Source organism: Hemicordylus capensis, chromosome 4, assembly GCF_027244095.1.
Source record: "Hemicordylus capensis ecotype Gifberg chromosome 4, rHemCap1.1.pri, whole genome shotgun sequence".
NCBI lineage: Eukaryota > Metazoa > Chordata > Lepidosauria > Squamata > Cordylidae > Hemicordylus > Hemicordylus capensis.
This window is the reverse complement of record NC_069660.1, coordinates 321,811,910-321,825,410: the sequence shown is the minus strand read 5'-3', so window position 1 is coordinate 321,825,410 and position 13,501 is coordinate 321,811,910. Positions and strand designations below refer to the sequence as shown.

Genomic DNA, 13,501 nt, shown 5'->3' with positions numbered 1-13,501 from the left:
GCCCCCTCCCTGCCTGTCCGCTGTCCCTTTCCTGCCTCCAAGTGCTGCTGCTGCGGGTCCCTCAAGCAGCGGCCAGGCCCTCCAGCTTCTCCTGGCGGTGTGCAGCTGGGCGGCTGCCTCTCCGGGAGCACCGCCAGACTCGCTTCGGCAGCAGGGTGCTCGGGACTGCTGTGCGCGGAAGCAAGAGCCACCCAGTCGAGGGGTCCCTCCTCCTGAGTAGACGTGCCTGGAATCTAGGCCCACACGGCACAACTGCAGCAGCCCTCCCCCTGTGGTTGGGCTACAGCTCCCATCGTCCCCAGTCTCCGTGGCCAATAGTCAGGGATGATGGGAGTTGTAGTCAAGAGCAGGCTGGCATTTTGCAGCCCTGACCTGAGTTCTAGTCTTGCGCTTGGCTGGCATTGGCCACGCAGTCCTGCCCACTGCCGCCTCCGAAGGCTTCCAAAGCCAGGGGAGGTCCCAGCCAAAAGTTGACTGTGAGCCGCCCAGAAATGGGAGGGAAAGATTTCAAATGAATAACTCAGAGCCCAGTGGGTCTCCAACGGGCCAGGCTGCGTCTGCCCCACACACGGGAACTCGGAGCTCACAAACAAGCGGCCCAGAAGGGGGGAGCCCTGAAGGTGTCCTTGCCTCGTTCCTTAGAAGGGGGGGCCACCTTGGAGCCCCCAGCTGACTGCTCCCAAAGGCCGCTGGGGCTGACCAACCACGCCCCACCTGTGTCCCTGGGGGTTCACAGGAAGCTGCCATCCACTGAGTCAGACCCTGGGTCCATCTAGCTCAGTATTATCTTCACAGACTGGCAGCAGCTTCTCCCGGGTTGCAGGCAGGAGTCCCCACTATCTTGGAGATGCTGCCGGGGAGGGAACCGGGAACCTCCTCCTGCTCTCCCCAGAGCGGCTCCATCCCCTGCTGAGGGGAATCTCTTCCAGTGCAGCTCACACACCAAGTCTCCCATTCAGATGCAACCAGGGCGGACCCTGCTTAGCTTAGGGGACCAGTCCTGCTTGCTGCCACAGCCTTGAAAGGGGTGCAGGCCGCACCTCAGGGTGGGGGCACCAGAGGGAATCCGAGGCTGAAGGGCCGGCTCCAGGCCTACCCACGGGCGATGGGGCACTGGCCAATTTCGGGGGGGGGGGGGCGCTGGTGCCTGCTGGGCGCCAAGAGCCTTGCCCAGAATGCTGGGGCCGGTGCTGCTGGGCCTCATCCAGAGGGGCACCGCTGGTGGTCTTCCGCACCTGCCGCCATTCCGACGGGGGCGGCTCTTGCTCCAGCCTGCCACGGACCTCCCTGGAAAGGCTGGACGGGGGTGGGGGGGCACCGTGGCTGGAGGGGGCCCTGGGGTGGCACGCCCACCAGGGCCCAGATCCCAGGAAGGGCCAAGGTCTGGCCAGGCTGGCACTGCTGGCTGCCTCCCACCCAGCGTCCTGCCCTCCGTCTGCAGGCTTGGGGGGCTCAGCCCCATTTGGGTTCCCACCCATTCCCCCCCCAACCCCCAGCCTGGGACCCCCCAGGGCTACCTGCACCAGCCTTTCTCAAGGCGCCAGGCCTGCCTGGAGGGGGGGGGGCTCCCCAAGGCCAGCTCCAGGCTGAGGAGGGCAGGGAAGTGGGCACGCGGGGGGGGGAGGCCAGCCCAGGAGCGGCAGCCCTCTTGTCCTGGCTGCATTGCATCCTGGGGGAGCAGGCAGCAGCGTTGCCCGGGGGGGGGATCTCCGTGGTGGGCGGGCCTGAGGAGGGCGACTTGCGAAGCAGACGTGAAAGCACAGCGGCAGCCAGGAGAGGCTGCACCTACACACGAGTAGCTCCAGTCATGGTATCAGCTGCTGGGTGGGGGGCAAGGTAGTTTGGGTAGTTTGCTGGTTCCATTCAAAAGAATGGTCTCCTCAAATCTGTCTCCCCCCCCCTCAAAAAAATGTCTCCCAGTCCTGGGACTCCTGCCGCTCTGCCCTGCCCTGCCCAGTCCTTCAGCCCCCCCCCGGAGAACTCCCGCAGCAGCCCTGGGCAAGCCCCAACACACCTCCCCCGCCCCACACAGGCACCCTCCTCATTCTTGCCCCAGAGATGGCAGGGCTGGGGCTGGAGGAGGAGGAGGGCAGGCAGGCAGGCAGGCAGGCAGGGGGCTCTTGCATCTGCCCCCCACCCCCACCCCCACAGCACCTGGAGACAGAGAACCAGGAAGGGGCTGCCCATCATGGCCCAGCTTGGAAGCAGCTGCCAGCAGATTCCAACGCAATGGGGACCCCCCACCCCACCCCCCACACACCTGCAGCAGGCTGGGCACAGAGACATGGTCAAGGGAAGGCTGTGTCTTGTGGGGGGGGGATCTCTGCTCCCCCCCATCTGTGGCTGCAGGCCCCTCTGGGAGCAGGAGAGATCCCTGCCCGAGATATACCCCCCCACACACACAACGCACACCTGCCCCTAATGCGGGGGGGGGGAGAGGCATCACTCAAGCGGGCCTCTGCAGAGAACTGGCTTCCTTCTCCTCCCAGACACGCAGCAAAAGGAATCCGGCTGCAAGATGCACCACTTGCAGCCCCTGGAAGGAGGCGGAGCCCCCCCTGCTCTTCCTGGGAGTGGAGGTGGGGGCCAGAGGGCAGACCCTGCGCCCACCTGTCCGGCCTGGGGTGGGGGAGTCCAGCCCAGAGCTCCCTGGAGCCCTGCTCCCCACCCCACAGGAGACCGTGGACCCCCTACAGGGGCCCCACTCGGGGGCTCGAGGAGAGCGGCCCCATTTGCCCTGGGAACCCCAGCAGTCCCGCTGGGCCAGCTGGGTCCCCCGGAGCGGGGCGGGGCGGGGGGGCATCCCCTCCTCCTGCTCGCAACCCCCCCCCCCCGGTCCCAGCCGTGGCTAACGTGGCTGGGCCCCTCTCTGGAATCTGGGGGTGGGGGGGGCAGCCAGCCAAGCAGGCCCCCAGGACCTACCCCCCCGCCCCCCCTACCTTGCCCCTGCTGGATCAGGTCTTCCATGAAGTAGCGGCCGTCCTCCCAGTCCAAGGCTGCAGCTGCTGCCATGCTGGGCTCCCGCTCCACACTCCCCGCCTGGCCTGGCCTTCCCTTCCCGCCAGACTCCCAGGCAGGCCTCCTCCTCCCTCCCTCTCGGCCCGCCCGCCCGGGCAGGCCTGCACACACAGGAGCCCTCCAGCCCCTCTCCCCCCTCTCCCCCCCCCGCCACACCCTGGAGGTCCCTCCTTCCTGCTCCAGCAGCAGCAGCAGCAGCAGCAGCAGCAGCGCCCCAAATGCGCTCCAGCTGCCATCCGGGAACTGCCAGGATTCCTGCGGGATCCTCCTCCTCCTCCTCCTCCTCCTGGAAAATGGCATGCCAGGCGCCAGAGAGCGGGGCGGGGGCGGGGGGGAGGGAGGGAGGGGGGTCCCACAGCCCCCCTAGACTATTTCCCCAGAGGTCTCCAGCCAGCAAAGAGGAGAGGTGGGCCCTGCCCGGCTTGGGCCCCCCAGAGAACAGCCTCTCTCTCCCCGGGAACCCCAGCCACAGGGCGTGGGCCCCCGTTGCAGCAGCCCCCCCTCCCCTCTTGGGCCTCCAATAAGCAGGGTGGCCCCCTCCCTTCCCTCTCCCAAGCAAGAGGGCCTGGCAGCTTCCGAAAGGCGAGTTGCACAGGGAGACCCCCCCCCCCCCCGCAGCTGGCAATGCTGAAGAGGCAGCCGCACTTGAGCCGCTGAAGCAGAGACTGCGGGGGGGGGGGGGAGGGTGGCACAGGCCAGGACTGGGTGCGGTGGGGGCGGGACGTGTGTTTGGGAGGCTGGAGGCCCCTTGGCAGAGTGGGGGGGGGGCACAGGGACTCTTCCAGCCTAGCCCACCCCCCAACCCCAACTGGATTCCCAGCACTGCCAGTTCCGGCACTGGGAGCAGAGCAGCCCCCCCCCCCCCCGCCACCAGAGCCCAGCCTGCCCCCCCCCGTCCAGCTGTGCCAGGGTAGGAGCTGCTGCTGTGGCTGACTCACTCCCCTCCCCAGAGCGAGCAGCCTTTCCTTTCCGCTTGGAAACTTGCAGCCCCACAGGACTGGCCGGGCAGCTGCTGCCAGGGCCCCAGGCTCGCCACCTCCCTGCCCAGGCAGGTTCCCCCCCCGCCCCCTCCCACCCCAGACGCAGCAGAGCAGGAAGGAGAGGCCGGGCCAGGAGCCAGGAGGGCCAGGGCAGGGGACGGGCCACCCAGGGCTTCGGCAGCTCTTTCGCGCCCATCTCCACCGGAATGCCCCCAAGCCCCCGCCCCCCCCCCGGTAATCAAATCCACGTCTTGCCTCTGTTTTTTGGAACAACTTTAAGCCTCGCAGAAAAGCCACGGCCCAGCCTGCTGTGGGAAGAACGCCCTGCGGGCAGCCCCCTTCTAGGGGGGTGCAACTCCCCCCCATTGCAAAGGTCACCAAGGGGGCCGAGGAGAGGAGAGGAGAGGGGGTCCACCAGCAAGTCCCCGAAGCCCTCCCAGAGCAGCAGCCGGCAAAAGACAGAGCCCCCCCCCCCCGCAGGCCAGAGGCCAGGGGATGGGCAGCTGTACAGGTCAAGCCCCCCACCCCCCCCCCGGTCCCCTGTCCAGGAGCAGCAGGTCTCCAGCAGCCGCCCAGAGGTGCCTTCTGGGGAGCCCTCCCACCAGGGCAGGATATGCACCACCTCCCCCCCCCCACCCGACACACACACAGAGAGTATTTTCAAGACGTGGGTCCTTGAGGGCACAAACTCAACGCACAAGAATGTGAGAATATCAAAGGGGAATATTGATGCAAATATGCAGAAGCAGAAACATTTCAACACGCAACTTAACCCCTTCCCCCCTGACTCCCCCCCCCCCGGCACAGGTCACACTCACCCACAGCACCCAGGACAGGCCACAGAAGATTGGGGGGGCCCAGGGGGTGGGGGGCCCCAAAGCCCAGGGGGAAGAGTGCCGCTCCATCCCCAAAGGGAGCCAGCCCAGCTGGCACCTGGCAAGCCGGCTGGCTGGCGAGGAGGAGCAGGAGAGACTGCTGGGGCGGTTCTGCCCGCCGCCCCCCCGCCCAGCAGCTGATACCTCCGGCCGGCGGGGCCCCTTTCCTCCTGCGTCGTGGCCCCCGGCGCTGCCTCTTCTGGGGCTCTCCCCGAGGGGGGGCATCCAGGCTCACCGCCTCCATGTGGCCGCCCAGCCCAGCCCAGCCCAGCCGCCTCTGACCTTGGCCGAGAGAGAGCGGCCAGGAAGGCGCCCGCGGCGGCCAGGAGGGGCTGGCTAAGGATAGCACGGCTGAGGAGAGCAGCTGCCGCCCACCTGTCAGCAGAGGAGCCCCCCCCCATCCCCGGGCCAGGCTGCCCCACAGGGCAGGGGCTTGGCTGGGCAGACCACGTGGAGGCAGGAGGGCTGGCCAGGAAGACTCCCGGGCGGGGCCAGCCCCTTGGGAAGGGGGGCAGTGCTCCTTACAGAGACTGGGAATTATTGGGGGGGGGCAAGAGGCCTCCCTGCCCCAGCCCAGGACGAGGGAGCGCACCCCCAGCCCGCCCACCCCCCAGCAGCCCCGTCCCCACCTCCTCCTCCTCCTCTTCGGAGCCCCAGCAAGAGTCACAAGCCCAGCTGCCCCCCCCCCCGCCAGGCAGCCAGCGCACAGAGGGCAGCAGGCCCCTGGGGAGTGCCCAGGAGGTGCCCGGGTGCCCGCCTGCGCCCTCGGCCCTCCCGGCCCCCGCCCCGCCCGCGCCCACCTGGGGTCTGACCTTGTGCAGCAGGACTGCCATCCGAGGAGGCCCCCGAGGGGGGCGCTGCCCGCCTGCCCACGCCAGCCGGCTCCTCCGCCACCAGCACCACCACGTGCCCGGCAGTGGCGGGAGGCGCCTCTTTCCGGCGATAGGCCTGCCGCGAGCCCTCCTGCGGCTTCGGGGGGCAGGCCAGCGGCCCCGCCACGCTCTGGACGCAAGGCGGGCGCGAGGCCACGGGCCGCGGCGTGGCCACGGGCCGGCGGCCCCGCTGCAGGGTGCTGGGCACGATCTCCGGGGGCAGGCGCAGGTACTGGCGCAGGTGCGCGACGCCCTCGTCCGTCAGGTACCAGTAGCAGTGGCGCCAGGCGAAGGTCTGCCGGGCCAGGCCGCGGGAGCGCAGGGAGCCCAGGGCCCGCTGGACCTGCAGGTGGCTGACCCCGGGCAGCTGCGGGTGGAAGCTGTGCGGGCGCCGGTCCTTCTGGGCCACCAGCACCCCGTCGCGGAAGAGCAGCTCGTAGATGGCCCGCAGCTGCTCCAGGGGCATCCGCATGCCGGCCACCATGGCGCTGCCGGCAGGAGGAGGAGGAGGAGGAGGAGGGCCGGGCTCGACACAAGCGGCAGGGAAGCCGCCGCCGCCACCGCCACAGAAGCAGCAGCAGCCGCCGGCCGGCTGGAACAGGAAGGAGGAGAGCCTCGGGCCCCCCCTCCCCAAGGAGCCTCCGCCTGGCAGGCTCGCAGCAGGCAGCTGCCCGCCTCCAACTCCGCCTCGACTGGGGGGGGCACAGCTCCTGCTCCCTCCCTCTCCCTCTCGCCCGGCCAGTCCTTGAGCTGCCCCCACCCCGCGAAGGCCTGCATCAGCAGAGGAGGGGAGGCCACGCCTTGCCCCCGCAGGCCCCAGCAGTTTCCATCCAAGCTTCCTCCAACTTGGCCGGCGAGCGGGGGGGGGGGGAGGCAGCTCCTTGCCCACAGGGCTGGGCTCCAATGGTGGCGGGCGGGGGGGGGGGCGGCCTTGCTGCATGTGTGCCCAGCCAGGCCAGCATGCCCCCCATTCCCAGGAGTGGAGACTGAGGAGACTGAGGCACGGCGGGCAGGGGAGCTGCACGGCTCAACAGCGGCCACTGGCCACAGCCCGCCCCCCCCCCACATGTCTGGACAGAGATTCCCAGAGCAAAGCCCTTGTGTGGCGGCCACCACAAGACGGCTCCTCTGGCAGCAGCATCACACCATGGGGCAGCCCCCAACCAGGCAGGATTCCACCCCCACAGCTCACATACTCCACCAGCTCAGGGCTCCGCGGGCTATTTCTGGCAGGGACCTTCAGGCTATTTCTGTGGCCCGGTGGGGGCTGCATGCCCCCCCTGCCCGGGTGCCACCAATTATAGCCCCAGGCCCAGGACACACACACCCCACCCCGCTGCACCCAGCAGGGGAATGCCCAAGGCCTCCGAGGCCCTCCCCATTGTGTGGGGCTCTGCCCCCTCCTACTGGGGCCTGCAGCCAAGCCTGTTACCCACAGCCAGGAGGGCTTGCCGCCTGCCCCCCCCCACCCGGCAAGGGCTCAGAGTGACCACCACAGGCGCCTGGGGGCAGAGCTCAGGGCCACCTGCCCGCCAAGGGCCTGCTCTGGGCATGGCTGGACCTCCCCAGAAGTGCCCCCCCCGCCATTATCTGCCATTGCAGAGAGACTTCCCAACGCACCTGACTGTGTTCCTCTTCCTGACACTGGGCCGGGGGGGGGGGGGGTCTGGTTTATTCCCATTCCACGTACAAGTAACTGAGCGGGGGGGGGGGGCTGCACACCATTCACTCACGGCCATGCACAGAACCCGCGGCAGTGGCGGGCCTGGAACCACGTGCGCGCGCACACACACAGGCCTCCCAGCTGTGCTCCCACCCTCCCCCCCCCGCCACGACTCGCCCTGCCCTGGGCCCGCTTACTCACCCACCCCCACCCCTAGCAGCCAGCACTGCCCTCCCTGCAAAGTCACAGGATGTGGGGTGGGGGCGGATCTGACAGCAGGGAGCTCCTCTCCCAGGAGGCAGCAGGGCTGGGGAGGGGCAGGTTCCTGAGCTGCCGGCCAATGTCAACATTTGCAGCCTGGGGCTGCTGCTCCCCGCCCCGCCCACCCCACACCCAGCCCCACCCCAAATAAAAGGCAACTGCCCCTTGAGCTCACCAGCCGTCCTCAGCCTCCAGAGAGAGGGAGGGGCTGGGGCTCAAGCTGGCCCCACAAATCCGTGCCTTTCTTCCCAGATATGGGGAGGCTGGCTGAGGTCACTTCAGTGGTGAGGAGGAAAAGCGCTCTGCGCATGCTCAAGGAGACCCCGCGAGCTACTCTTGCAAATGTTGCAGAGCTAACCCCTGGCTCAGTCCCCCTACGGTGGTTCCGCACCATACGCCTGTCGTGGGGGAGAACCAGTCAGGATTTGGCCCGCAAGGGGGTTCCTTTCAAGGTGGGGCAGGCATTCCAGAGCGGGTGGCGGGTGGCTGGGCCGAGGAGCTGCCCCACTGGGGGAGGGAGAGCGGCCAGGGACCCACAGCGGAGGAAGCGCCCTTGTTTAGACCAAGGTGAGTCATTAGCCAGGCACTTCTCAGGGAGGAAGCACACAGGCAGCCAGCAGGATGTGTGCCCAGCCGGGCCAAACCCACCGACCAGGAGGAGGGAAACACTTCCAGGGCCAGAGGGGGGAACCGAAGCAGCCCTGCAGCCGAAGGCCTCGGAGGGAGGCGGAAAGGAAAGCCTTCCACACCGGGGCCAGTGGGGGGGGGGGGCAGCAGCCTAGCCTCCGCCCACCGGCCCCAGCCCCAGCCGGAAGGCAAAACTGGCCAGGAGCAGGAGGGTGGACTCCTTTGTGGCACAGGTCAACATGCCAGCCACCCCGCCCCCCAGCCCCTGGCAGGTTTGCTCTGGTCCTGGGAAAGTTCACCTAGTTGGTGCTCAGGACGGAGATCCCACGAGAGCAGCAGCAGCAGCAGCACAAGCAGGCAGCCCCACTGCAGAAGAGGCCGCCTCCGTGCCAGGCAGAGGGGCAGAAAGCAAGATGGGCGGCAGCAACTCCGGCTGCAGCTAGAAGACGGGAGCGTCCTTGGGCCGGCCTCCGAAAGGAAGCTGCCCAGGACAGCGGAGGGCAACCCCAGTGATCTGGAGGCTGGAGGACCTTCCTTACTGCCAAAGCCCACAGCGTTGGGGGCAGTGTTCCCTCTCACCGGGATTCCCAGATGTCGCTGACTCCAACTCCCAGAATCCCCGGCTGCCATGGCTTTTGCTTGGGCATTCTGGGAGTTGTAGTCAACGACATCTGGGAATCCCTGTGAGAGGAGACACTGGCGGGCGGGCGGGCAGGCGGGGGGGGGGGGGCGCTCAGCAAGGAAGTGACTGAGTGGAGGGAAAGAGCTCTGTGCAATTACGTGTGACATGGAGAAAGCGGAGGGGGGGGGGAAAGTTTCTCCCACTCTCAATGTGCTGGAACCGTTGAGTCACCGGTTGGCAGGAAGCCCGGGCCTGAGCTGGCTCTTAAAGGAGCTAGACAAATTCACAGAAGAGGAGGGGGCTGCTGCTGGTGGCCAAGAGACAAGACTTCCGGATCCAGAGGCAGTCTACCTGCAAGTACCAGCTGCAGGTGGGGTGGGGTGGGGTGGGCTCCCTGCCCACAGAAACCAGATGCTGGACTAGAGACCCACCTTGGCCTGACCCAGCAGCTGCACGCTTCATGTTCCGACTGTCTGCTAACAGAGGAAGCTGCCATATACTGAGTCAGACCCTTGGTCTATCTTGCCCAGTACTGTCTTCACAGGCTGGCAGCGGCTTCTCCAAGGTTGCAGGCAGGAAGAATCTCTCTCTGCCCTCTCTTGGAGATGCTGCCAGGGAGGGAACTGGGAACCTTCTGCTCTTCCCAGAGCGACTCTATCCTCTGAGGGGAATCTCTGACAGTGCTCACACATGTAGTCTCCCATTCATGTGCAACCAGGGCAGACCCTGCTTAGCTAAGGGGACAAGTCATGCTTGCGACCACAAGACCAGCTCTCCTCTCATGAACAAGCCCATTCCTGCTGCAGCTCCCCCACCCCACCCCAACTCTGGGAATGGTAACCCACTGTAACACACACACACCCGTACCCCCCCAACCCCCACACACACAGGCAAGCAGAGGCTTTCGGTATGGGGAGAGAACATAAGAACAGCCCTGCTGGATCAGGCCCAAGGAAGCTCATCTAGTCCAGAATCCTGTTTCGCACAGTGGCCCACAAGATGCCACTGGAAGCCTACTGGCAGGAGTTGAGGGCGTGCCCTCTCACCTGTCATTACTCCCCTGCAACTGGTACTCAGAGGCATCCCGCCTTTGAGGCTGGAGGTGGCCCACAGCCCTCCGAATGGCAGCCATTGACAGACCTCTCCTCCATGAAGTCATCCAAACCCCTTTTAAAGCCATCCAGGCTGTTGGCTGTCACCACGTCCTGTGGCAGAGAGTTCCACAAGTGGATCACACGTTGTGTGAAAACGACCGAGGCCAGACGAAGTGGTGTAAGGGAGATGGAAGAGTTAACATCCGCTTCTCTCCAGTACCCGGGACCCAGTCCAAATTAGCCCTGGTGGATCAGGCCCAAGACTCCTCTAGTCTAGCACCCTGTTTCACACAGTGGCCCACCAGATGCCTCTGAGAAGCCCACAGGCAAGAGGTCAGGGGGTCAGGCCCTTCCTGCTGTTGCTCCCCTGCAACTGGTACTCAGAGGCACCCTGCCTTGGAGACTGCAGGTGGCCTACAGCCTTCAGACTAGTAGCCATTGATAGACCTCTTCTCCAGGAAGTTATCTAATCCCCTCTTAAAGCTATCCAGGTTGTTGGCTGATACCACATCTTGTGGTAGAGAATTCCATAGGTTAATTATGCATTGTGTGAAAAAGTACTGCCATTTGTTGGTCTTAGATTTCCTGGCAATCAGTTTCATGGGATGACCCCCTGGTTCTAGTGTTATGGGAGAGGGAGAAGATTTTCTCTCTGTCCACTTTCTCCACACCATGCATGATTTTATAGATCCCTATCACTTCTCCCCACAGTCGTCTTTTTTGTAAACTAAAACCCCCCCGGTGTTGGAGCCTGGCCTCCTAAGGAAGGTGCTCCAGGCCCCTGATCATCTCGGCTGCCCTCTTCTGCACCTTCCCCAGTTCTACCATGAGCTTCTTAAGATAACGGTGACCAGAACTGTACGCAGCTGTACTCCAGGTGTGGCCGCACCATCGTTATGGGATGAGCGTTTCCATTTCCAGCCCCCTTCCTCATGACCCCCCGCCTGGAATTCGGGGTCCGGCCCTGCAGCCGCGTCACCCTCAACCCCAGAGGGGAGCTGCGATCTCAGGCCTCTCAGGCCACAGGCCAAGCCGGCCCTCATCATCCTGAAGGACCAGGCGGTGGCCAGCTCCGCCCCAGCAGGGGCCAAGCCGCCCCTTCCAGGGGAGAAGCAGCCGGAGAACCCCACAGCCACGTGCCGCCGGGGTGGGGCGAGATGCCCTGGGGGGCCACGATGGGAGCCCTTCTCTCCAGAGGCCCCAGGCACCTGGGAAGGGCTCCTCCTGCCACGGACCCCTTTCCTTTCCCGGCGGCGGCAACCTACTCGGGGACTCCAATGGAGAGGCAACCCTCCTCGCCCTCGTTCTCCTGGTACACCTCAAAGGGCCTGGGGGGGGGGGTCAGAGCAAGTGGCCCAGCTGCCCGTGCTCTGCTTTCCGCCCTCCTCCCCAGGCAGTGCCCGGCAGGCCAGAGAGCGGAGGGGTCTCCCTCTGTGGATGAGAAGAGGGGTTTGCACAAGGGGCAGGGAGATGGAAACAGACTCTGGGCACCGCAGAGCAGCTTCCCAAATGATGCCTGCAGGACAGCTGGCAGGAGCGAGGCAGTCCCCACTCGGACAAACAGAGCGCCCCAATATTTCAGATAATCCAGAAGGGGGCAGAGAAGAACCAGGAAGAGCGGGGGGGGGAGATATGTTGCCGGGGTTCCCCTGGGGGCCCACCGTTTGCCACCTCTGCCCACTAGTGATATGCACGGAACCGCGGAGGTGTGGTTCGACGCGGGGTGTGTGTGTGTTTGCCTCTTTAAGGGCAGGGGAGGGTGCACCTACCCCTCCCGCCGCTTTTCCCCTGCCGGCAATCCATGGGGTGGCAGCATAACTCCCTGCTGCCCCTTCCCCCGTTCTTGGCCACAAGTGGCAGGAAGTATCGCCTGCGCATGCGCCCCGCCCGCTGCGTGTTCACGCGCAATGTGCATGACAGGCGTATGTGCATGCGATACTTCTGGCCAAGAACAGGGAAGGGGCGGCAGGGAGGTACGCTGCCACCCCGTGGATTTCGCTAAACACTCGCCCTTAAAGAGGCAACCCCGCCGCCCGCGCACATCGAACCTTCGAGCCGGAGCCGCCTTCAAACCAGTTTGGAGACCTTTAGAATGGCCTCCAGACTGCTTCATGCACAGCCCTAGCGCCCACCCCGCCATTTGCGGTTGCTACAGCCGCTGTCGGCCCGGCACCTGCCCGGTCTCCGCCACAGCCCCCCTGCACGCTGCTGCTGTCTCGGGCTGCAATGCCGCTGGGTGTCGGCGCCCGCAGCAGGGGCCAAGTGGGGACACCCCTATACTGCGCCATGGCCAGTGACAGCCCCACTGAGCGGGGCCACGAGGGCCCGGTGGGGGCCAGCTGCAGCAGTGTCAGCAGCAGCAGCAGGGGTGTCCAGGCCAGAGGCAGCCAGCAGCAGGGACCTGGCCCAAAAGCGCGGACCGACCGGGGCTGCTGCCTGCCTGCGCCACTGAAAAGAGCAGAGGGAAGGAGACGAGGATCATCACTGGTCCAACACCTCAAACAGCCCCCGTAAGGGGGACAGTGCCCAGAGAGACCGGGAAAGGGGCACCACCGCGAGGGGTCTCTATGCCAGGGCCAGGAGCCTCCGAGCCAAGACGGGTGAGCGCGCGTGCTTGCTGGCTTGCTTGCAGGCGAAAAGGGATCTCACAGGCAGGCAGGAAACCTGGCGGGAGACGGTCAGGGAGGGGCGGAGAGGCAGGCTGGAGGAGGGATGCACTCCAACAAGACCGAGGAGGACCAAACTCCTCCGCAGCCGCAGCATTCCGGGTGACAATACATGGCCTGAAAGGAAATGTGCTGTTAGGGGCATGCTATCACCCCCCTGATCAAAACTCTGAGGGTCACATCTGGAGCTGGAGAAGAACATCAGGGAGGCACCGGAGAGAGGCAGAGCTGTGACACGGGGTGACTTCAGTTACCCTCACATAGGCCAGGTGAACTCGCATTCAGGCAAGGACAAAGCGGCCATATTTCTAGATCCGCTAAATAACTGTGCCTTAGAACAGCTGCGGATGGAACTGAGCACAGAGAAGGTGACCGTGGACGTAATCCTGAGGGGCGCCCAGGACCTGGTGCAAGATGTCAGCGTGGAGCCAACCGAGAACAGTGACCGCAGTGGAATCAAATCCAGCCTAGAGGTGAGTGGAGAACTGCCAAGGAAGTCAACATAAGAAGAGCAGAATCAGGCCAAAGGCCCATCTACTCCAGCATCCAGTTTAACGGCTGACCAGGTGCATCTGGAGGATGACCAGGAACCAGCGTGGGGTAGTGGTTAGAGTGCTGGACTAGGACCGGGGAGACCCGAGTTCAAATCCCCATTCAGCCATGAGACTTGCTGGGTGACTCTGGGCCAGTCCCTTCTCTCTCAGCCTAGTCTACTTCACAGGGTTGTTGTGAAAGAGAAACTCAAGTATGTAGTGCACCACTCTGGGCTCCTTGGAGGAAGAGCGGGATATAAATGTAAATAAATAAATAAATAAATAAATAA

General features: G+C 65.3%; 1 protein-coding gene across 18 annotated transcripts in view; it reads right to left on the bottom strand.

The window, feature by feature from the left end:
* Positions 1 to 13,501, bottom strand: part of PLEC (plectin) — a 128,025-nt gene that overhangs the window by 55,560 nt on the left and 58,964 nt on the right. For 4 of the 18 annotated variants that reach the window (XM_053245043.1, XM_053245045.1, XM_053245044.1 and 1 more), the window contains exon 1: positions 5,686 to 6,244. The exons of 11 other annotated variants lie outside the window; for them this stretch is intronic. In XM_053245043.1, coding sequence (XP_053101018.1) covers positions 5,686 to 6,229 — 544 coding nt within the window. In that variant the 5' untranslated portion in view covers positions 6,230 to 6,244. Of the gene's footprint in view, positions 1 to 2,939; positions 3,049 to 5,017; positions 5,133 to 5,685; positions 6,245 to 13,501 lie in introns of those variants that run through there. 3 more of the 18 variants (XM_053245063.1, XM_053245065.1, XM_053245069.1) reach the window with 2 other exon arrangements.